General features: G+C 59.8%; 1 protein-coding gene across 5 annotated transcripts in view; it reads right to left on the bottom strand.

The window, feature by feature from the left end:
• CASZ1 (castor zinc finger 1) overlaps positions 1–24,090 on the bottom strand; it is a 160,809-nt gene that overhangs the window by 4,852 nt on the left and 131,867 nt on the right. For 3 of the 5 annotated variants that reach the window (XM_033228407.1, XM_033228405.1, XM_033228406.1), the window contains 16 exons: positions 18,585–19,419; positions 17,376–17,444; positions 15,206–15,296; positions 14,213–14,377; positions 13,031–13,203; positions 11,995–12,836; positions 9,574–9,709; positions 9,325–9,388; positions 7,917–8,071; positions 7,704–7,826; positions 6,436–6,774; positions 4,747–4,945; positions 3,526–3,697; positions 1,766–1,917; positions 1,432–1,573; positions 595–894 (listed from right to left, as the gene is read on the bottom strand). In XM_033228407.1, the coding sequence (XP_033084298.1) occupies positions 595–894; positions 1,432–1,573; positions 1,766–1,917; positions 3,526–3,697; positions 4,747–4,945; positions 6,436–6,774; positions 7,704–7,826; positions 7,917–8,071; positions 9,325–9,388; positions 9,574–9,709; positions 11,995–12,836; positions 13,031–13,203; positions 14,213–14,377; positions 15,206–15,296; positions 17,376–17,444; positions 18,585–19,419 (3,957 nt within the window). The remainder of the gene's footprint in view (positions 1–594; positions 895–1,431; positions 1,574–1,765; positions 1,918–3,525; positions 3,698–4,746; positions 4,946–6,435; positions 6,775–7,703; positions 7,827–7,916; positions 8,072–9,324; positions 9,389–9,573; positions 9,710–11,994; positions 12,837–13,030; positions 13,204–14,212; positions 14,378–15,205; positions 15,297–17,375; positions 17,445–18,584; positions 19,420–24,090) is intronic. The other 2 variants (XM_033228410.1, XM_033228408.1) reach the window with 1 other exon arrangement.

Here is a 24,090-nt window from a genome sequence, read left to right as displayed (position 1 = left end):
GGAGGGGGCGGGCAGATGCCATCCCAGTGGGTATCAGATATGGGGGTGGAATGGGAGGTGCCTCTGCCCCTGAGCACTGCTGGGGCCTGAGTCCACAGACTTCCACTTACTGCTCAGCTTTGGGTGTGGGCCGGGGTTTAGGCTGGAATCTGGACCCTCTGAACCTGGGCAGGTCCCAGACCCCAGCAGATCTTCCCGAAAGCATCCTCTACCGCTCCCTAGTGCCAGATCCCAGGGGGACTCCTCAGAGTAGAAGGGACAGGTCCTGCCTTGCCCCAGGCCAAGGAAGGCAGACTGCACAGGGCCTCCGGCAGGATCGGCCCTCTTTGGGACTCTGAGCCGCTGTGAACAGGGGAGAATCCCTAGCAGCAATGCTCTGGCCTGCCTAGCACTGAGCAGGAGCCACGAGGAGTTGTCCCTGGGATGGAGACTACGCTCTCTAGTCTCGGGGATGCTTGGCTGTGAGGGGTGCAGAGCGGCCCCGTCCTTGGCCTGGCTGGCTGCAGAAAAGGGTCAGGCCCTGGAGCATGGCCTAGAGGGTGGATTGGAGTGACGGACCACCATAGGGGCGGTGAGAAGGCATATGCGCATTACCTGCAGCATCCTGAACTAGGGGGACGTCACTTTTTACTGGAGTTGGAGTGGCAGTGACGGGCGGGAAGCTGGGCGGGCTGCAGGTGGGATGGGCCAGGCCCCGGCCGGCTCCGAGAGTGGCACTGAGCAGAGAGTATGAGAGACAGGACGGAGAGAAGAGGCAGGGGAGGGGAGGGAGGGGCGGCCGGAGCGTGGCCGGCGAGAAGGATGGAGTCGCTGGCGGCTGCGGGGCCGCGCGGGCAGCCTCATCACCAGCGGCCGCAGGAGGAGGAAGAGGAGGAGGAGGAGGAGCCGGGCAGCCTGGAGAGGGTGGAGAAAAGCAGAAAAAAAAAAAAAAAAAAGAAACCAAAACAAAGAACAAACAAACAGAAAGAACCAAAATGAGAAACCCGATGGCAGAAGCAGGTATGGCATGAAAATGTGTGCACGGATGAGCAGAGAGAGGGACACAAGAAGAGGGGGCAGGGGGAGAGAGAGGCAGGGCGGTGCCAGGGGTCACATGGGCAGGTGTGCCGGGCAGGACCGGCGCTGGGCCCAGGCCAGGTGGGAGGCAGCAGAGGAAGGAGGCCAGGGCTGCGCTGCTCCCGCTGTGGCTCATAGAGGATGGGCCCAGGGTCCTCTCCTGGAAACTGACACGAAGGGCAGCGCCGGGGAGGCGGGAGGATGGCGGGAGGGGCCTCAGTGACTCAGTCCCACAGACCAGCTGGCTCTGCTGCACACCAGCCTGTCCTCCTCGGAGGCCGTGTGCCCCGGACCTTCTGTCCCAAGCTGCACCCACCGGTGCTGGGCTTTGGGAGTGGGGCTTGGCCCTGCCAGCAGCCCCTGCCTGCAGCTCACCTGCTGCAGTGCTCTCGTTACCCACGGGGGTGCTGGAGCAGCTCCGGTCCATGGTGGATGACTCAGAGGACATGGCGCCCGGGCTGCAGCCAGTGTAGTCCATGCACTCATCTGTCTCAGCATCCATCAGGCCTGGGGGGCCCTGAAAGGACATGGGGGTCCCTGAGGAAGTGGGGCTGTGGGGCACGCTGCCCACAGAGGGCAGGCTGAGGCTCCACGCAGCACAGGCCTGAGAGTGAGCGTGGGACCATGGTGCATTCCCGCCACCCTGGCTGGGCTGTCACCTGGAGGGGGGCACACCTGGGGGTGGCTCTCACCTGGGGAGGGCTCTCACCTGGGAGGGGGGCACACGGTCGAAGTTCTTCCCCAGCATCCTCCGCATGTGCTTCCGCGCGTGGGAGGTCATCTGGTGCTTGAGAAGGAAGGAGAACTGGCAGCCCTCTCGGATGCAGTGGAAGTGGCTGTTCACCTGGTTGTACTTGCAGCCTGTGGACATAGCCCCACCTGGCATAAGCCCCCCAGCTGGCCAGCACTCATGGCTTCCAGGGTCTGTCGGGCACTGTTCTAGGCATGGGGGCAGTGTGGCCAATGAGGCAGATGGCATCTGGGGGAAGGGTGCTGCGCCAAGGTGGCACTCTTAGGAGGAAGGTCAGGAAGTCCAAAGCCACCTGGCTGTCCAAACCCTGGGCCTCCTCTCCAGCCTGGCACAGAGGCAAGTGACAATGCCGGGCTGGTCCCCATCCCCTGGCCCACACGCAGGGAGGTGCACAGCTCCAGGGCAAGGGACCCTCATGGGCCCTGTACACTAGGCCAGCTACCTCTCAGCAAACCACCTGTCCCCCACATCTCTGCTGGGAAGCTCGGGGTGCTGCTGGCCCCTCGGCCCAGGCCCCAGCACCCCCTGCCTTGCTCTGGGCCGAGAACAAACAGAGCAGGCGGGACTGAAACAGCATCCTGGGGCAGGTGAGGGCTTGTCCGCTGCCATGGCGCCCAGGCTGGCCAGGTGTCTTCTGTCATCCCCCAGGTTTGTTTGGCCCCAATTATCACCAAAAACACCACAAGTTGAGTAAATAACGGCAACTGCAGAATACCCTGACATCTGTAAACTGAGCCCAGGGACAGCACAGGCCACGAGTGTTGACACTTATTGGCCTGGCTACCAGCCCTCTCCCTGGCCGAGCACTCCTTTCTGAATTCATACTTGAAGACAAGGTTTGTTTCCTTTTTCTGGCGGTTGACTTTGAACATGTCACCTTTTCACCTTTGGAAGGACCAGACTGCAGCAGCCCCCACCCCTGCTGCCACGACCACCAGGCCACAACGGGCCTTGCCTGCAGCCCAGGCGCCTCTGCCTGGCGGCCTGGCTCCCGCCTGCCCTTGGGTTCTGGTCTCTTCCTAGGGAGGGTCCTGCCGCTTCAGCAGGCCGTGCACAGGGGCCGAGACTCGGCTCCCAGCAGCACCGCTACCTCTCAGGCATCAGTGGCTTCCCTTCCCAAAGCCACAGCAGCCCCTTCCTGGGTTCCGGGTCACGGATGCTCCAGCTGAGCCCATGGGGAACTTGACCGTTCCCTACTAGATCTGAGCCGCCACCACTGTCACCACCCCCACCCCTGTGACAGCACCCAGCCTGGCACAGAGCTGTCCCTCCATAAGTAACTGCAAAATGGATGAATGGACAAACAAACTGTAGCTCACCATGGACAAAAACCTCATCATGAAAGCCATGGAAAGAGATCCCAGAGCAAAGAACTTTGAACTCCTAAGACTTCCCTGCTCGACTTCTTGATGAGAAAAGGAAAACAGAACCACGCCCAGGCCCTGGATGCTCACGACGAGGTCCCAGGGCCGCTGTCTGGGGGTGGAAGGGCAGTGTCCTGTATGAGTCACCCCCACCCTTCTTGCTGGGCTCTGTGGGTTTGGACTGTTTCACAAGCTTGACGGTGCTTAGCCTGTGATATCTGGGACACCTTCAACAAAGCGTGGAGCCTGCGGTGGGGGACAGGACACGGGTACCAGGAGAGGCGGCCCAGGCCACAGGGGCCATGGCCTTGATGCCCACTGGAAGTCCCTGCCCGCAGCCCAGGCCCTCGGTACCTAGCCTGCCACACTCCTCGCGCTTGGTGAAGTATTTGAAGCCATTGGCTGCCCGCCGCTCCGCCTTCTCATGCTTCTTGATGTGCCAGGGGAGCTTGGTGGTGATGTTGGTCACGAAGTAGCAGCCGGTGCGGAGGCAGTGGTAGTGCCCGCGCATTCGGAACTCGCAGTGCTGCAGGGAGACATGGGAGTGTCAGGACAGGCGGGTGACTTTGGTGAGCTCCTGTCTGCCCCGGGCCTGAGACTGTGGTGTGGGCCCTTGGCACATGTGTTCTCTCTCAGAAGCTGATGATCACAGAAACACCTTTCGCATATTAAAAAGCAGCGCAGGGCTGGGCACGGTGGCTCACGTCTGTAATCCTAGCCCTCTGGGAGGCCTGAGGTGGGCGGATTGCCTAAGCTCAGGAGTTCGAGCCTAGCCTGGGCAACACAGTGAAACCCCATCTCTACTAAAATACAAAAAATTAGCCCGGTGTGGTGGCATGAGCCTGTAATCCCAGCTACTCGGGAGGCTGAGGCAGGAGAATTGCTTGAACTTGGGAGGCAGAGGTTGCAGTGAGCCGAGATTGCACCATTGCACTCCAGCCTGGGCAACAGAGGGAGACCCATCTCCAAAAAAAAAAAAAAAAAAAAAAAGCAGTACATGCCCTTAGTCACTGCACTAAAGCATCCTAACCTGGTAACCTCGTAGTCTATCTGCAATCCCATACCTACAGCAGACATCGTGAACCTATTTTAACAGTCTTCCCTGTATGCCTAGACCTAGGCAGACATCACTGCTCTATCCTAGCACACCTGGACCCAGGCTCCCCCTCAGGCAGCCCCTCCTGGTCTTGGGAGTCAGGCCTTTAAGGTGAATCTGATCTGACTTTCCTGTGTGGGCATGGACAATGGGCCTGTTAGAAAATTCTAGGGCTTTGGAGAAAGGGGGCATAAAGCTAGTTCCAGGATAGGCAAGAATGATGTCAAAGGCATGGTGACTGCCCAGCATTGAGTCACCACTCAGGTGTCAGACCTCACCAACTAGCACCAATCTGGACCCCTGCCCAGGGGCCTCCAGGGGCCTAGGGGCAGACAGTGCCCTTTCCAGAGTCCGGGAGGCCCATTTAAGCAAGGTGTCAGAAATGGAGCCTCTGCCAAGAGGTGCCTGTCCTGTGCCCTGAGCTAGCCCTGCACCTCCCTGCCCCCTACTTTGCTCCTGGGCCGGCCCGCCATGCTGACCTGGTTGGGACAGAGACACTGCAGAGAGTAGTATGCAAACTGGTCTCGCACGTTCACCAGGTTGTTGTTGGGGTTGATATGGTCCAGGCAGTGGGATTCGGCCTTGCCAGATGTTTTGCAGACGTACTTGCAGTTCCCAAAGAGACAGTGGAAGTGGAACTTGTTGGCATACTTGCAGTCCGTGGCAAGGCAAGGATCGCTGGAAGGAAACCACAGCCCAGAAGGTTATTGCCATTCCCAAGCCTTCCCTGCGGGTGTCCTGACCTCGCTTGTGTTGGAGTTCACTCCCCCATGACCAGCGGTACCACCAAGAGGGATGGCCTGGCCTGCTGTCCTGCTCAACAGGATGACTCAGCCAGAGACTACAGATCCCAGCATGCATTTCTGCCTCCTTTTAGGAGCTCTGCATGGTGCACAGGAATTGCAATATGCAGGGTGCCCAGAGCATTGCATGCTGGGACACGTAGTTTCCACAGCCACACCTCAGGATTATAGATAAGGATGGCTGGAATAACTTCTTGGACTGGAAAATAAGGATGGTGCTGCCAGCCCTGGCGGAGTGCCGTGAGGCCCTGGCTGGTGTGGCATGGGCGCCGCAGTGGATGTGGCTGACTGACAGACTGCAGATGGATGCTCGGCCCCACCAGGAAGCGCTGCTGCCACAGGCCCTTAGCAAGCAGGAGCACGTGCCTGGTGTCAGCTCCTGGGGGCTCACAGCTGCTGGGCTCCCCAGGGTCAGCTCGGAGCCCATGGTGCCCACCCACTCAGACCCCACTTGCCGGCGGAGTGGGAGAGCTGCTGGGGCAGAGGCGGTGTGCTGGACTGCCCTGGGCCGCCTCCAGGATGCACAGGGGTGTGTGTGGGAGGACACTGGTGCCAGCCTTCCACTCTGGTTGGCAATACTGTAGTCCCCTCCCAGGGGACCCACGGTGGGCACTCTGACCAGGCCTGGGAAACCTGAGCTGCCACTCTGGGGAGGAGGAGGGGAGGGGAAGCTGGTGGGGGGAACGGAGAAGACTGCCGGGCCCCTTCCATGCTGTGGGCCCAGCCCCAGGTGCTCAGAGAGGGAGGACAGCTGCCACTCAGGCGATATAAATAATCCAATTTATTACTTTTATTGAGAACAGGAAGCCGCACACATGACAGTACAAAGTCACCGTTCTCCCTGCAAGGAGCCACCACCATCCAGTGAGGAGGGTCCCTTCCACCCAAGAGCTCAGACCACTGTGCAGGCCAGTGACAGCCTGGAGGGGCCTGGCCCCCTCGTGCCCCACCTGTGACTTCACGTGCCCTGAAGAGATTCAGCCATGGGTGTGAGCCACAGAGGAGGCCAATACAGAGGCCTGGAGGGAGACGCAGCCCTCCTTGTCAGGCTGGGAGACGTCCTCTGAGGACCACCATGCCCAGTCCACCCCAGCTGGCCCTGGCAGGATCACCACATGCCCTGCAGGAGCAGCGGCCACTGCCGCCACCGTTGGCCCATGCTGGCCGGCCTGCTCTGGGACAGGCAGTGAGGTAGGAGCAGCAGCATCTTTGGCTAGAAGGACATCACCCAGTGGCCATGCCCCAGAGAAGCTGGGGACAGCAGCGCCATCCGCAGTGAGAAACAGGGCCTCCTAGCGCCCTTGCTAGCACCTACTCCCGAGACGCGAGGGGAACGCGGGACTCCCGGCTCATCAAGGGACTCACTTCTCCTGGAACTGGAGGAATCCGGGTTTGACCTGGGGCTTGGCGTTCTCTAGAGAAGTCGTTGCCAAGGGCGAGGCGGGCAGGTGAGGCACTGACGCTGGGATCTGAGGCATCTGGGGTATGGCGGAAGCCAGCTGCTTCCAGGCGAGGAGGGTTGGGGTGGAGGGCACGGAGGCCGGGCTGGGAGTGGGCCCCTCCAGAGAGGACACCGTGGCCGTGGTGACAGGAGGGACCGGAGGGGATGAGGGGGCCATGGGAGGTTTGGTCTCGGCAGCTGAGGCTGGGAAGGCAGCTTCTGCGTTTCCTTTTGCTGTTCCTCCCTCTGTCCGGAAGTGGAAGCTGCGAGAGGTAGAAGAGGGGGTCTCATGGGGGGCAGTGAAGACAGGTGCAGAGGGGCATGCATGTGACCCCATCACAGGCCTGGACCCCGGTGTCCGTCCCTACTCATCCCCATCACTCAGCTCCGGAAGTCTCCTGTGACCCCACCAGGACAGAAGGACTGGAGGGCAAACTGCCATGTCCTCTGGGTCCGAACTTGGGCTCCTGGCTTGGGCCTAACCATGCCTTCCTACTTGTGCCCTTCCTCAGTCCCCAGCTCCTCCATGTGTGTGACAGCAGGCCCTGCCCCAGGAAGTCCCTTCCTTCCAGAACCTGCTCGGAGGTCTTAAAGGTAGGATTCTCAATGTTCACAGTAGGCTTCCCGCGTGCTACAGCCAAGGGTGCCTACGCGGTTGGAAAAGCCTTGGGAGCACTGCAGATCTGTTTTAAACGACTGCAAGTTCTGAGTTCCCTTATAAGTGGGCGGCTAGGCTCGAAGTCTTTTAACTCAATAGGATTTACAAATTCATTTCATTATTTTTAGGTCAAAGGTAACCTAGAGATGTAATATTGTGGCTTGGAAAGGCCTTCAGCTAGGGTTCCTGCTCCAGGTCACAGCCGAGTCTCTCCAGCTGGGCTCTGCGCCCCTCTGGCCTGCTCTGCAAGGAGCATGTGCTGGGACTGATGGCTGCCCTGGCAATGTGGGTGCAGCAGCAGCTGTTGCTCAGGGCCCCAGGCGGGGCCTGGACAGGGGCTCAGAGCCCCTGGCTGAAGGCTGCATGTGTGAAGGAGGATGGGAAGCCCACGCTTGCTGGGGCAGCACCTCTGAGAAGCCAACTCAGCTTCTGTGGTCTAGCGGGAACTGCTGTGGTAGCCCCAGCCCCACCCACCCCAGAGCCAGGCTGGGATCAGTGGGGCTCTGCTGAAATGACCCCTAGCACCCTACTCACTTTGCGTGCTTGATGGCCCCGTCCAAGGTGCTGAAGAGCGCGCCGCATTCCTCCACCACGCAGTGGAAGTGGGCCTTGTGGAGGAAGTCACACTGGCCATCACAGAAGTCCTTCGTACCAAACCTAGCCAGAGGAGCCGGCATTAGAGGAGAGCCTGGGGCTCCGGGGCGGGTGCTGCAGGAGGACGGGTGGGTGCGGCCGGCAGTCCCTCACCTGCGCAGGTACACCTTCCAGGGCTCTGCCAGCTTCTCCTGAACCAGCGCCTTCACGGCCTTGCCCAGGAAGGGTGAGGGCTCTGCAGCGGTGCTCCCCTCCGCTTCCGCCTTGATGTTCAGCAGGCTGCCCAGGCCAGGGTTGCCCTGAGACATCTGTGAGGACAGAGGCCGAGCATGGGGCTGGGGTAGCTTGGAACACAGACAAGGCTGCCTGGGGAGCAACAGTCGAAGCTCTGGGCTGCTGGGACCCACTGAGCCCTCAGAGCCAGCAGAGAACGCGGCCTGCCTGCTTGGCTCTGGCTGTGGCCAGGCCCTCTCTGAATGGAGAGCCTGCTGCGCTGCCCTGACCCCAGGAGCTGTGAGGCCTCCTCAGGGCTCCCCCACATGAGCCCGTGCCGCAGGATCCATCACTCAAGCCGAGGCCGCGACTCAGGGCGCACGCTGCAGCCCATCTTTCCCCAGACTTTGCGGCTCCCTGGTTATTTTCCTGCCAGAAGGTTTTCAAAAGAAGCGCAGAAGGAGGAGGGATGGGGGAACCCCTATGAATTCCTTGAGAACAAGAGGAGGCCCACAAAGGAGAGAGAGAGAGAGGGAGGGAAGGAGGGAGGGAGTCTCACGGGTGAGACTCAGACAGGCTCGCTGCAGTGGCCGGGAGGGGGTCATTGCAAGGCTCCAAGGGAAGGGAGGGGGACGTGGGGGCAGAGGCCAAAGGAAGGGGAAGGAGAGCAAGAGAGCAAGTGGCCAAGGAGTGGACGCCACAGGCCACCGAGGCTCCTTCCCCACCAAGTGCCCGGCTGGGACCCCTGCGGCGAGAGGTCTGGCCCAGGCCCGGCCCCTCCTCAGGGCAGTCACTTGTGTACAGTAACCGAATTAATCTTGCTGTAGTCAAATGTATCATGTGAAGGGGAAAAATATATTTGAGATGATGTATAATTTACAAAGACCCTGCATTATTTAAAATAAATATTCCAGAGCGACCTCTCCGGAAGGCGTCCGAGACCATTACTCAACCCGAAAAGTGGAAATTGATGTTTTGCTCCCACTTTAGACCCCCCTCCCCCCTCTCCTTTTAAACAAACAAAAATATATATAAAATAAATAAATAAAATTAATAACGAGGCACGAACGAAGTTGAAGGGCTCTGGAAAAGCTTTTGGAGCCCTCCATCTGAAGGGAAAAAAAGGTGTCAGAGGCTGGAATATATTTCTTCAGCCAGTTCATTAAATTAATTTGTAAGCAGTGGCTCTGAAATTATATCTGATGAAAAATGGCCTCAAAATTTAAATGGTACAAACTCATCTTATTAGAGGCAAAACATTAAAAAACAAACACATCCCCCCACCCCCCAGCACAGCTTTAATTTCTCTGGGTGGGGGAACGGGAGGCGTGTGATGGATGGCTCTTACCTTATTCATAAGCGAGGATAAAAGAGATGAATTTGCCGGGACTGCGTGGCCATTTGATTCATTACTAGAACACACAAACCAAGGGGCTTGAGCTCAGACGGCCAGGGCCTGGGCCCTGGGGCTCACCCTCCCTGCCCGACCCTAGGGCTTCAGCCATGCCCGCTGCAACTGCCCCAGCAGGACCACCCCCGGGGCTCCAGCTCGAAGGTGCGGTACCCGGGGCTGGCTCCCATGGGGGCCTCGCCTCACCTGGGCTCCTTCACAGTCAAGTCTAGACTGCGGTCCTGGGAGGCTTCGTGGGGGCCTGGGGTGCCGGTGTTCTCACCGGGTTCCGGCTTCACCTGGGCCGGGGGGAACCTGGCTGGGGTGACCTGCTGCCCGCTTCCTGCAGGGGAGGGGAGGAAAGATGCGTCAGAGGGGCTGAAGGCCTGGCCTGGGCACAGACAGCCGTGCCCCCTGGAGGGAGGGCAGTGGGCTGGGTGGGCTCCGGCTGCTGGTCAGCGCTTCTCCCGCTGACGTGATCGCTCGCGACGCTAGCTCCTGTGTGGCAATTCTTCAAGTGATAATTATTGCAAAATTATGTCAAAGTTGTCCTGGCTCAGGGCCTCCTGGAGGAGAAGGGCCGGAGGCTGGGGAGGGGGCTGGGGTGGGGGCGGGGGCCCTTCGTTTTCTCCACCAACTGTCACAGTCAATTTGTGGGGCTGCCGCTTAGGCTTTTATTAAAGACTCTGTTAATGCTGAGGGAAAGTGGCAGATCTGGACTGGGAGGGCCCCTCTGTGGTCCCCAGCCCGCGGTTGCCGGGGTGACGGCCCCCGCACGGAGTATGCCCGGGAAGGGCCTCTGCTGTGTCAGGGAGATGGGACCGATGGCCAATCAGAGCGGCCACACCAGGCGACCTCACAGTCAAGCTGTCCGGGGCAGGGACACGAGGCCAGGCTGGGCCAAGCTGGGTCCGGAAGGGAGCTGGGCGGGTGAGGCCGCAGGAGGCCAGCAGAGCAGGGGTAAAAGAAGTTGCTGACAGGGCCGTCCAGCGAGCCTTCCCCCACATTCCCCCAGTGACGGAAATATTAATTTGCCCCAAGGCGCTGTAGCTGACAGAGAGCTGTTTCAGAGACAGCAAGTGGCATTTTATTAAAAAATAAAACGGCCCCCTCCCCTGCGCTTGACCTTTCTTTTGGGAGAAGGAGACTTTTCTAATGAAAACAAAGTACTTGACAGTCTGGCCACTGAGGCCAGGTGGCCCTGGAGTGGGCCCTGCCCCATCCATCAGGCCCCTGGCTGGAGGGGCGTGGCCAGCGAGGCCCCACCCATGCCTAGACCAAGAGGTGGTCCCTCTGCGCAGCCGCCAGGCATGAGCACTCTACTGGGCCTGTGAGAGTTTTCAGACCTAGGGGCTCCACATTCCAGCAGCTCTCCAAAGTCACCTGCCCAAGGTCCCAGGGAAACATGGCCCAGTTCCCCTGCCAGGCACTGGCAGCCTCTGCGAGGTGTGGGCAGAGCCCCGGGCTAGGCCACAGGGACCCTCAGTCTCAGCTGGTTCTGAGAGGGTTTCTAATGGGAACAGGGCATCTAGGCCCAGCGGAGCCCCACTCCTGCGGGCAGCGCTTTGGTTCACCACTTCCTAGCCATGTGCCTGGGACAGACCATCCCCAACCGTCTGCTGGCTCCACGGCGTGGGGCTCTGTCTGGTATCCTGCCTGCTGTGTCCCCAGCACCCGGCTCGGAGCCTGGCTCTCAGCAAGCATCAGTGGTTGTTGAATGAATAAGTGAAATGAGCCACATCCCAGATGTGAACTGAACTCTCCTCAAGGATTCAACAAATAGGAACTACCCAGAGCAGGGAAACGGGGACAAGAGTGAGGTAAACAGAAAAGCACCCCCACCCCAATCCAGAGAAAAACGGAGGGGCCTTTTTCTAATGGAAAATTTATGAAATTATAGGAAGGCAGGAAAGAGAGCTGCCTTTCCTGCTGAGTTCACCTCAGTGAACCAGCGTGAAGAAGGAAGATGCAGCTCCGGGGCTCTGGCCCTTTTCTGTTTGACAGGGCAGGGCCGTTTAAAGTGACAATCCCGCTTCCCAATCACAGACCCAGCTTCAAGCACCAACAGCCACAGGTGGCCAGTGGCTGCCAAGTCAGACAGTGCAAAATAGAAGGCTTCCCTTGTCTGGAAAGTCCTACTGGGACGGCACTCATGGAGGATGGAGCCTGGGCCTGGAGGTGTCCAGGTGTGAGGTGCAGGCACCCTACCGCTGGGCTGGACGCAGGCCCCCCTCCAGGTCAGCTGGAGGAAACACTAGGCACGCCAGGGGCCCTGGGCCTAACCTCATCGGGGGTGGACTTGGGATGTGGGAGGGTGAGCAGACAGGGAGGGGGGACCTGCAGTGGCCCCAGGGATATGGGGCAGCCGAGGAGGCAGGGACCATTGCCCCCAGCTCACAAATGGGGAAACAGAAGCATGGTCCCCCTACTGTGGCAGCCAGAACCAGGGGCCCCACACAGAAACCAACAGGATGGGGGCGAAGACCAGGCAACGAGGGGGCGCTGGCAGGCAGGGGCCACACGGACACCTCTTCCAAACACCCCCCAACTCTGCTCTGCAGCCTGAGGCCAGGCAGCCACCCCAGTCCAGAAGGTGCCTGCTTTCTGGGCAGGACCCAGCCTGCTCACCTGGGTCAAAGGTGGCAGAGGGCTTGAGGGCGGCCGCAGCCAGCCTGGCCATCATGGGCGAGATGAGACCCTTGCTTGCGGAGATCCTCTCCATGATGGAGGTGGGCGGCGCCGGGACAGAGGCGGCAGCTGCGGGGACTGAGTCTCCAGCTCCTGAGGCGACCAGCGTGGGCGTGTCAGGGGTGGCTGAGGCTGCTGCCCCAGACGACACGGCACCCAGGAGGCTGGGAGTGCCCACGGGCAGGGAGGTGCTCCCACGGCCAGCCAGGATGGGGAAGTAGGGCGTGGGGGTGGGCAGGCCTGAGTTGGAGAGGGCCAGGGCCAGGGGGATCGAGCCAGGCAGGCCCTGGGGCAGCAGCCCCGAGATCTTGCTGTTGGGAGGCTTGGTGGCGCTGGGCCCAGCCTCGGTGGCGGCAGTGGCGGCAGCCAGGGATGCAGAGGACTGCTGGCTGGTAGGGGAGGCGCTCAGGCTGGAGTTCTTGCTGCTCAGGGCGGAGAAGTCGACAAGGTCGTCGTTGCTGGACTCCTCGTGCTCCGTGTCCTTGGCGCCCAGCAGCGAGGGCGGCAGCCCCAGCGCGCCCGAGGAGCGGATGTGCCGGCGCTCATGCTTGCGCTTGTGAGAGGTCATCTGGCTGGTGGAGGTGAAGGTGAAGCCGCAGCCGGCGCGGATGCAGTGGAAGTGGTTGGTAGCCTTGCTGTACACGCAGCCCTCGTACTTGCACTCCTCGTACTTGTAGAACTTCTTGAAGCCGTCCTTGGCGTAGGCATCATCCTTGATGTGGTAGCTCTTGTGCTTCTCAATGTCACACTTGTTCTTGAAAGTGAATGTGCAGCCAGGGCGCCTGGGTGGGACATTGGGAACCTGTCATGGGACCCAGAGGAGGCCCCACCCTGCTCCCACCATGGTCCTGGGAGGGACAGTCCCCGGGTGGAAGACCCAGGCTGGACACCAAGGCAGGGACCTGGGCTGTCCCACGGGTCCCTGCCTTCTCTCCCGGCTTCTGCCCAGGAAGGCCCCCGCCAGGCTCCCGCTTACCTGCAGTGGAAGTGCGTGGTCTTCTGTCCGTAGAACTGGCAGTCAGCTGTGCCGCAGTCTTCGGTGGCTCGGAAGCGCTGGAAGCCGTCGTTAATGAGCTGGGTATTCTTCTTGTGGAAGTTCTCATGGGTCATCACGTCAGACGTGCTTGTGTACACCTTGTTACAACCCACCTGCACAGGACGGGATGGTGGTCAGGCAAACAGAGATCGACACCGCTGTGTGTGGCTGGGGCCACTGACTTCCCTGCTCAGGGAAGCTTTGGCACCTCTGACTTCAAACTAGAGGCCTCGGAAGGTGGGTGTAAGAAGCGGAGTAGAAAGCCTCCAACAGCCCCTCAGGCCCCCACGGAGGGACCCAGTGCTGTTGGGGCCTGGCTCCGTCTGTGCTGAGGGTCAGGGCATCTCCAGAGACCCAGGGCACTTTTTGGCCCAGGGGAGGGAGCTGCATTCTGCAGCAGTTGGATTTTGAGACCCAATCCAGGGCCCTACCTCCAAAACCCTCAGTGGGTGGACAGGGGCTGGACCCCGGAGGTCACCTTTAGCCCAAGGATTTGCTTAGTGGACAGTTCCTGGGCACGGGGCCCTCCCACCCCACCCCAGCCGGGCCAGGAAGGCAACGTTGCCATATTGAGTAAAAACCCGTGGAATCTGAACACTCTCGTAGGCTGGGCCGTGCCAGTGTCTGCACCATCTCAGAGCCCAGAGGGTGGCCCCCCTCTCCTCGTGGCCCAGGTTGTTCACAGAGGCCATAACAACCTCTGACAAATACCGGGGGAGGCACGGGGCTGCTATTTGCAACCCAAAGTCGCTCCTCCTGGCCCTGACACCTTGAAAAAGCCCAGACTCTGCGTGGCATTAAAAGAAAGAATTAAACAAAAACCTCCTCAGGAATCATTTGCAATGCTGCTCTTGGTGTTAAAGCCTGAAAAATGTCCATCTGTATAAACAGCTCACTGAATTTCATCCACACCAAGTATGGCCATGAGGAAGGCCCCACCCTGGCCCACCAGACGCTGCCCAAGCCTGAGCCCCCAGGACCCTCCTGGCTCGCTGGCTAGCCCTGTGCTGGGTTAGGGCTCCCGATCAACCGGGGGCCCTGCCCGTGGGGCAGCCCTGCCTCTGGGAGTGGGGGCTCAGAGCCGGTCCTGCAGCTGACGGCGGGCACGGGCGCGGGAGGCACCTGCATGCAGTGGTAGTGAGTACTCTTCCCGTTGAGGTGGCAGCCGTGGTAGTAGACGCTGCAGTCGTCCAGCGGGCTGAAGCGCATGAAGCCGTGCTGCAGGGAGTTGTCGCGCTTCTTGTGCATGTTGTAGTGACGGATCACGTCCTGCTTACTCGTGAACCTCTGCCAGGAGACAGCGCTGTGTGGGCAGGAGCCTGAGCTTCCCCTCCGCCCTTCCTCCCATATGCCAAGAGCACCTGGGCTGGGTGCTGGCCTCAGGTCTCCCTAGAAAGAATCCTGCTTGGGGTCAAGGCAGCCCAGACTGTCCAAGGCCAGTGGCAGGCACACCAGCCCTGGAAGGGAACCATCCCAAAGGTTCTAGAACCACAGATTCTTCCCCGATGCTCCCCTGTGTCCCTAGTGACCATCCCCAGGAGCCACAGACGATGCATCGGGCCAGGCCTTGAAGGCAGGGGCTCTGATGCTGACAGCTCATCCCGCCCAGTGCACCTCTGGACTAAGGCAGGCTGGGATCCCTGGCAAGCCAGAGGGAGCTGTCCCAGGCAGGCTGCCCCAACTCTCCCCCAACTCATCAGCCCTGCACTCACCAATCGGGCAGCCTTGGGCACAGTGGCACTCTGGCTGAACCTCAATTTTATCATCTTTAAGATGGGGCAGTATTGCTAACTTTCTAAGGCCACTGCAAAGAGTCAATTAGGCAAGGCTCACAGGCTGGTTGGCATGGCCCTGGACACATGGGAGGCTCTCAGTGAAAGGGGACTGGAATGATCACCACTGGGATGTCACTGGCCCCCAATGCTAGGAGCTGCTCTGTCGGCAGGAATCAGGGAATGTGGGCAGGCTGGTCGTTGTGCGGCCCCTCTGCCTGTTCAAGTCAAGTTTGGGTGATGCAAGTAGAACTAAACCCCCCCACTCCCGCACCGACTTCTAAGTGCCTCCATGCTGTGCTGGCGGGTGGGGGAGGCGGAGTCCATCTCGCTGTGGCCGTACCTGGTAGTTGCACTCGGGGTCAAGGCAGTGGTAGTGCTCGCGGTACTGGTAGGCACAGTGGATGTGGCCACAGTGCTGGCTGCCCGAGAACCTGGAGGGAGGAGGGGTGGGGTCAGGGCCCTGCTGTGGGTGACAGCCCCAAACCCAGCCCCAGCCCCAGGGAGGACTCTTCAGGCCCTGTATGGGATACGGAGGGGAGGTGAAGTTGCAGAGGCCCAGGCAAGTTATTGGGTCTGGGGGGAATCCTAGGCCCATTGAGGCAAAGCGGCCTGGCCCCAAGAAGGGGGCAGGACAATGCTGAGGTGGCCAAAAGTCAAAGCAGGGGAGACAGATGGGGCCCGAGCCCTGGGATGGAAGGGAAGGCAGGCGCCCCCGCGGCTGCCCACCTGCCTTTTCTGCAGGGGCTGCTGCCCCACTCCCAGCCCGCCGCCCCACTCCCAGCCCGCCCAGCTCTGGCCAGGTGCAGAGACCCTGGCTGGGCCAGCCCGGGCTCTGATGCTGAGAGGTGTTAAAGAGCTCTCTCTGTCCTGGGCTTTTCCTGACACTTGAAACAGTGCAGAGTTATGCATTTTCAAAGCACAGCATCTGTTTGGCTTCCTGCAGCAAGGAGCTCACTCTCCAGCCACCGCCGCCACCGCTAGGAGCCTGTGCTGCCTCCCAGGAAACCCGTCCCCCTCCAGGCCCCAGGGCCGCTGGGACGTGGCTCCCACAGCCTCGGTGATGGCCCAGCCGTGGGGAGGCCACTCTGGAGAGGCCACACCATGAAGACTGTGGAGAAGGGGGTGGCTCAGCCCACCTGTCACCCTCCAAGAGTGACGTGAGATTGCAGGAGACACAGAGAGAAACCCCATATTGTAATGGGAAAACCACGTGCAAACAAGTATTTAAGCTGAAGCAGCCAAAAGGGCCATCTGCGGAGGCACTAATAATAATGATAATAATAATACTATAGAGGAGACAGCACGGGGCAGAGCTGAAGACAGAGTGGGACAGGGGGGCAGAGACAGTGGGACGGGGGCAGAGCTGAAGACAGAATGGGACGGGGGGCAGAGACAGTGGGACGGGGGGCAGAGCTGAAGACAGAGTGGGACGGGGGCAGAGACAGTGGGACGGGGGGCACAGCTGAAGACAGAATGGGACAGGGGGGCAGAGACAGTGGGACGGGGGCAGAGCTGAAGACAGAATGGGACGGGGGGCAGAGACAGTGGGACGGGGGGCACAGCTGAAGACAGAATGGGACGGGGGCAGAGACAGTGGACGGGGGCAGAGCTGAAGACAGAGTGGGACAGGAGGGCAGAGACAGTGGGACAGGGGGGCAGAGGCAGTGGGACAGGGGGCAGAAACAGAGCAGGACAGGGGAGTGGAGACAGTGGGACATGGCGGCGGAGAGACGGAGCGGGCGGGAGGAACCTGGATCTGCGGACAGACAGGCGCCGGCTGCTGTGTGCTGTCCCATCAGAGGGTGAGGTGGGGGGTGAGGGCGGGGGGTGTTATTTGTGTGATTTGGGGGAATCTGTTGAGGCAAAGGCTCTTCGCTGCCAATCCCACTGCCTTTGGGATGGAAAGGGGTTGGTCTGGAGTCAGGTGGTGTCAGAGCCTCACTGGGGAAGTGCACTGGGCTGTGTCAGAGAGGATGACAGCCCACACCTTCTCTCTCTCTCAATTTTTTTTTTTTAAGAGATAGGGTCTCACTCTGTTGCCCAGGATGATCTCGAACTCCTGGCCTCAAGGGATCCTCCCACCTCGGCCTCCCACAGCGCTGGGAATACAGGCATGAGCCACCGCACCCGGCCTGCCCCTACCTTCCCAACCCTAACAGTTTCACAGTGACCTGTACCCTACTCAAAGCTCTGTGTGACAGCAGGACCCAGGCAAGCTGGGGGAGCTGCATTCGCTTGTGGCCAGGCCCTGCGTTGGGACCCCGGCCCTACCTGGGGGTACAGGCTGCTGAGGAAATGTGTGGCCTGGACTACACAGAGCAGAAGGAGGCTCTGAGATGGGCGTGTGCAGGGCAGCCCTCGGTGCGGTGGAGGGACCGAAGTGGATGGGGGTGGAAGGAGGCAGCTACCTTGGCCCTAGAGGTCAGATGTCAAACGAATGGTCTCAGAGTGCCCAGTCAGTCCTGGCCCCCCACCTTCTCTCCACGGCAGGCTCCTCCCCAGGGGCCTACCTGGCAATATATTTCTGGTAAATGTTTACATCTTCAGTGACGGCTGGTTTATCTGTGGGCAGTCCATTCCTGGCGAGAGACACACAGGGCACAGCCGGTGAGCAGATGGGGCACTCTTGTGCCACAGGGGCATCTGGGCAGCCCCTGCCCTGAGGCCCCAGCCCCTCTGCTCTGCTCTGCAGTGTCCCAGGCACCCAGGGTGGGACTGAGGACATCCCTGGTGGAAGCTGGCCAGAGGTTCAACGAGCCCAACTCTGGGGGGGGCAGGGCCATCTCATGCAGGTGGGGCTGGAGCCTCCCTTGGGCATGGGCCGGCCTGGGGTCTAATGGGGCGGAAAGCCGCGGAAGCCTGGGCTCGGTGCCTGGCACTCAGGGAGTATCAGGAGGCCGCTGGCTAAGGGGCACCAGGCCCCCCAATGGGGAGGGATTTGAGGCGGGGGCAGGCAGCTGGGCAGGGGAAGTGTATCCTCGCCCCAGGCAGCAGGTGCTGCCTTGATCTGCTCCCAGCTATGCAGCCTCTCAGGGTCCGGAAGCTCCCCAGGGTGCAGGAGGAGCTCTGGGGAAAGGTCTCGCTCAGCCCCACACCATCTACCATTTGACCAACCAGGCCATTCTCCTGCCCATGGGTTCAGGCTGTAAGGGTGTATGCACCTCACCCCAGTCACTACCTTTGCTTCCTGCCTCCTCCAGGGAGGGCTCAGGCTCTGAGCCCAGGAACCAGGGCCACCAGCATGGACCCAGCATCCCCACCCAGGGAGGCGCTTTCTCAGCCAACCACAGGCCTGCATTCGGCACTCATGGCAGCAGACAGAGGAGGCCTGTCATGGGCAGATGGGGGAGGCCGCAGTCCGGTGCGCATGCTAGCAAAAGGCACAGCACGCTGGTGCCTGGGAGTGTGGGCGTGTGTGGGAGGTGTGTGCGAGGTGCACGGGAGGGGTGCAGTGTGCAGGTCCCAGAGCAGGGCAGGGTGCTGCAGGAGGGCTCACGCATGGTTCTGCGGTTGCAAGAGTGAACATGAGCGCGGCAGGCATCTGTGAGTGTGGAAGCACGTGGAGGGGAGCCTGAGTGCATGCGCCTGGGTGCACAGTGGATGTGTGTAAGGTGTGAGCGGCAGGTGTGTCCTCAAGCACGGGCAACCCCGGGGAGGAAGGAGGCCTCCTGTCTAGTCTGGCTCCCAGCTCTGGGCATTGTGGGGGGGGAGGGCCTTACTTGACAGTGGAGACGGTTCCCGTGGTGATGGAGTCTGTTTTGGAGAAGGTTGACTTCAGGTACTCGGGAGTGTTGAAGGACAGGGAGGCAGGCGGCTCCGGCCCTGGCCCGGGGGCGCTGGGAGCACTGGGCATGCTGGCAACGGGTGCGGGAGCCAGGCTGGGGGTGGGCGGAACCTTGGCGGGGCCTGGCTTCTGGATGCCCCGGACGTCATACTTGGAGGGGCGCCCCACCTTGCCCGTCTTGAAGGCGATGGCCCCGCCCATGTCGGGGCTGCCCTCCCCAGGTTTGAAGAGGTGCAGGTACTTGACATTCTCCAGGTCGTACTTGGATGGCTTCTTGTAGGTGCTCCCGTTCTGGGGCCGCAGGTTCTCGCCGGTCTTCAGTTTTTGGATGAAGAAGTCATACTTGGAGGCCCGGGCCACCAGGTTCTGCATCTGGACGCTGCTGTGCGACGGCAGGGGCAGGATGGTGGCCTTGGTCTCCAGGTGGGCCGTGCTGCTGGGCAGCCGCAGGCCGGGAAGGGGGCTCACCACCTCCTTGCCCACCCGCTCCTCAGTCTTGGCGCCGGGGGCCGGCCAGGAGAGCTGCTCGCCAGCCTTGAGCTTGCGGATGTACTCCTCGTACTTAGAGAACCGTGCCCGCTTGCTGAGGGTATCCTCGGAGGTGGGCAGCATGGAGGAGGTGGCCGCCTCTGGGGTGGAGCCCGCGTGCAGCTTCTCAAAGCTGATCTTCCTGGCCAGCTCGTCCCGCGTGTTCTGGTCGTCGTAGCCAAACATGCCAAGGAACTCCGTCATGGTGGAGGCCGCGTAGTCCCGCAGCGAGGAGGCCTCTCCTGCAGAGGAGGAGGGGGGCGCATCACCTCTGGAAGGGAGTGGGAGGGACAGGAGTCCCCCCAACGGGAGCCCCCACCCATAGAGGGAGGGGTCAATGTGGGGAGGGGCGGAGCAGGACATGATCTATGGACATTTGGCTCACTTGTTAGGTTTTACGACTCTTAAATTAATTTGTTTTTAAAAAAAGTAATTAATACTGGGGTAAAATAAAACGAGTTCATCAATGCCAGGAAAATCAATTTCCTAAATGTTCTGGCCGATGGCTTTTCAGTACATTAAACAAAGTTTCATAAATGTCTCCGCTCTCTCGCCTTGGCCTAATATGAAAGAGAAGTCATTTTACTGGAAGTAAGGCCAGATCCCAACCTGCCTCCCAGGACAGGGAGTGGCAAGAACCAGAGACAGGTAGGGATGTGGGCCGGTGGGCAGTTGAGCGGGAGCCCAGGGGTGAGGAAGATGCTCTGGCCAGGGTCGGGGTGGGCCCGGCTGGAGGACCTCCCTTGACCCCGCAAATGGATCCCCTGGGCAGATGAAGGGTCCACTCCAAGCCTTCCTAGGACCCGGCCTCTTGGCCTCCCCACACCTTCCCAGGTGCTGGGGGTCCCTGACAACACAGCTCAGCCAGGAGCGCAGGTGTGTGGATGTGCCCCGGCCTGTGACATAGGACCTGGACGCGTCCTCCAACCCTCTGGCCTCCTCCAATCACTTGCACTCACACAAGGCTGGGCCACCCGGGGAGGCCAGGAGTCCGGGCAGGGCCTGAGTGCAGCCTCCCCATTGTGGCCACCCCTGGGCACACCAGGAAGCCTGGAGCCACCTCCCCACAGTGACATGCACACACACTCTCACACACCAACACACATGCACACACACAAACCCACACACAGTCATATACACACAATCACATACAACACATACATGCATTCTCACACACACACACCCATTACAGTCACATTCACACAATCACATACAACACACACATGCATTCTCACACCTACATGGTCATATGCACTCACACACAACACACAGGCATTCTCATACTGTCACCCAGTCACATGCACTCATAACACACACATGCATTCTGACACACCCCCCCAGTGACATGTACACAATTACACATAACACACACATACATTCTCATACACTCTTACACACACAGTCACATGCAGTCACACATAACACACATATGCATTCTCATACACTCTCACACACCCACATACAGTCACATGCACTCACATGCCATCACACACAAACTCACATAAACCCAGTTAATTACATGCATACAATCACATACAACACACACATGCATTCTCATACACTCTCACACACCCACATTCTCACAATCGCCAACACACACATGCATTCTCACACACCTACACACAGTCACAACACACACATGCATTCTCATACACTCTCACACCCACATTCTCACAATCGCCAACACACACATGCATTCTCACACACCTACACACAGTCACAACACACACATGCATTCTCATACACTCTCACACACCCACATTCTCACAATCGCCAACACACACATGCATTCTCACACACCTACACACAGTCACAACACACACATGCATTCTCATACACTCTCACACACCCACATTCTCACAATCGCCAACACACACATGCATTCTCACACACCTACACACAGTCACAACACACACATGCATTCTCATACTCTCACACACCCACATTCTCACAATCGCCAACACACACATGCATTCTCACACACCTACACACAGTCACACACACACATGCATTCTCATACACTCTCACACACCCACATTCTCACAATCGCCAACACACACATGCATTCTCACACACCTACACACAGTCACAACACACACATGCATTCTCATACACTCTCACATCCCCACACACAGTCACGTGCAATCACATAAAACACACACATACATTGGCACCCACCCACCCCTCCCATATCACATGCTCAGAATCACGTACAACACACATGCGCATTCTCATACTCTCACACCCACACACCCAGTCATGTGCATACAATCACATACAACACACACGCCATATCACACTCTCACCCGCAGATATGCACAATCACATGCACACACACGCCATCACATCCATAAACCCACACACACGGTCACATGCACACAATCACACACAACACACACGCCATATCACACTCTCACCCGCAGATACGCACAATCACATGCACACACACGCCATCACATCCATAAACCCACACACACGGTCACATGCACACAATCACACACAACACACATGCAATCACATCCACTACACACCCAGTCATGTGCTCACAATCACACACACACAATCACACACACTCTCACATACACCCAGACACGCAGTCACATAAAACTCATGTACTCGCTCACCCCCACACAGTCACATGCAGATTCCCATATAAAACACACACCCAGACACAACACACACACACTCATACAGACTGACTCACAGACACCACACACTCACACACTCTTGCACGCACACTCGGGCTCACCAGCTCCTATCCCTAGCTGCCTTCCCGCCTCTGCAGACACACAGGTACACAACTCCCCGAACCCCTGCCCTGGGTCTCTCGGAATGAGGGAGAAGGCGGTCCCAGGCTAATTCTGAGCTGTTCTTGTGGACCTGCCTCTTCTGCACACGCCCCACGCCACGGCCAAGGTGTGACCCCAGTGCACACGCACATTCGCCTCTTCACTGCCCGCGTGCTACATGCCTCCCGTGTGCCATGCCCTGCATCAGGGTTAGGTGCACCCACGAGACTGAGACCTGCATGGCCCCTGGGGACACCATATTCTCTCTGCTTGTGTGCAAGCCAGCCACATGGGCACGCTCGAGGTGGCAGGACCCCACGCTGACTACACAGCCAAGGGAAGGCGTGGCTGGGGGTCTCCTCCCAGGTGAACCTGCCAGGCCTGGGATCCTCAGAGATACCTGGGATGGGGGTTTAAAGGGACAGGGCTGGGCCTGGGGAGGGGAGGACACCGGTGGGATGTGGAAGGAGAGGCTGTGGGAGGGCCTGGCCACCTGGCACCCAGGGTGCAAAGGGACTCAAGAAACCAACAGACAGCTGTTCCCCTGGGGCGGGGCTGTCGGGTCAGCCACTGTCTTGACCTCAAGCTACACAGGGTTGGGGGGCCCAGCTCGGGAGGAGTGGGCTCTGGCTGCTGGATTCAGTGGCTCAGGGACCAGGGAAAGGGGCTAAAAATAGCTGGAGGCAGCTGAGCCCTCACTATATATGGCAGAGAAACAGAAGCTTCGAAGGGCAGGCAGCTTGCGCAGGGAGGGGACCAGGCAGGGGTCCCTGAGGGGGCCCACAGGCCTGCATGGCCAAGCTCAGGGCTCAGAGAAGGTGGCCTGGGAGCCAAGCCCACGGGGGCAGCTGGGGCTCCACTGTCTCTCTCCTCCAGTGCTTAGGGCCGATCAGGCAGTCCCAGTGTCAGGGCTGAGGGGCGAGGCCTGAGTCCCCCAGGCCACGGGCAGTTCCAGGCCCGCCTCTGCCAGCCCTGCTCTCCACTCCCCTGGAGGAAGGAGGCAAGGGCTGAGGCCCACTCCGCTCCCTGTCAGCTGCGGGCAGAGCTGGCCTGGGTGGGGGTGTGGAGGGGACGGTGGCCCTTGTCACGTCCCTCTCTCCTCCTCAGGCCCAGCACAATCACCTTGTGTCTGGCAACGGCAAGGGCTTTTCCTATCAGAGGAAACTGAAGGTCACACTTTTCCTCATTGATCTTGCAATGTTTGTTAATTACTCTGTCACTGATGTGGCGAAGGATAATTAAACAGCTCTGTTTATATCTTATATGCATAATTATGTGGCTGTGCAGGGCTCCCCGCACAGGGAGGAGATGCGCCCCTCGCTGCAGGGGAAAGGCTAGGGGAGCAGGCAGGGGAGGCGCAGGGCACCAGACACAAGGCTGGGAAGGAGGCCAGGGGCAGAGAGAAGGCCCAGACCTGGGAGCTGTGGTCCTGGGGACCCCCTTGCCTGCTGGAACCCCAGGACCACCCTCCCCTAAGCAGAAGGTGTGCAGAGCTGCTCTGGATCCCCAGGACGTGGAGACACCAGCAGAGCAGGGCCTCGGTGCCTCGTGGGAGAGAGGTCAGCCAGGGGACCGCGGCCGGGGCAGCTGGCTGTAAGAAGATACGGCTGGCCGGGCTGGCAATCCGTGTGGCCCTGAGACGTCCTGTTGGGAGGGCCAGGGACAGCAGTGTAGGGAAGGAAGAGGAGGCCAAGGGGAGTGGCGGGAGAACAAAGCTTCTCCTGGGCTTCTCTGAGAAAGTGCCCTAAGTAGCAGAATGCGCAGACAGCAGGCTCACAAGGTTCATGCCGTTGACCACTGCGGCCCTCTTGTGCCAGGTACTGTGCCCGGTAAGCTCAGGCCTCACAGGTGTGTGTAAAGAGTCACCTACCCACCATCTGTCCAGCCATCTATCCTATCCGTCCATCTATCCAGCCACCCTCCTTTCCTCCCTCTCCACCTGTCCACCCCTCTGCCTGTGGTTTCTCAAAGACCCACTTCGTGGGGCAGCTCCAGCCCTTCCCTTCTCACCTGGGGTGCCCCTCCCTGTCCTAATCTCTCCCACTCCAGGAGTCCTGCCTGGGTGGGACGAGGGGCAGGTATTTAGAGCAGGAGTGAGGAGTCGGGTGTGCTCACCGGACACAC

Source organism: Trachypithecus francoisi, unplaced genomic scaffold (assembly GCF_009764315.1).
Source record: "Trachypithecus francoisi isolate TF-2019V2 unplaced genomic scaffold, Tfra_2.0 Lachesis_group12, whole genome shotgun sequence".
NCBI classification, from domain to species: Eukaryota; Metazoa; Chordata; class Mammalia; order Primates; family Cercopithecidae; genus Trachypithecus; species Trachypithecus francoisi.
This window is presented reverse-complemented; position numbering and strand designations above follow the sequence as displayed.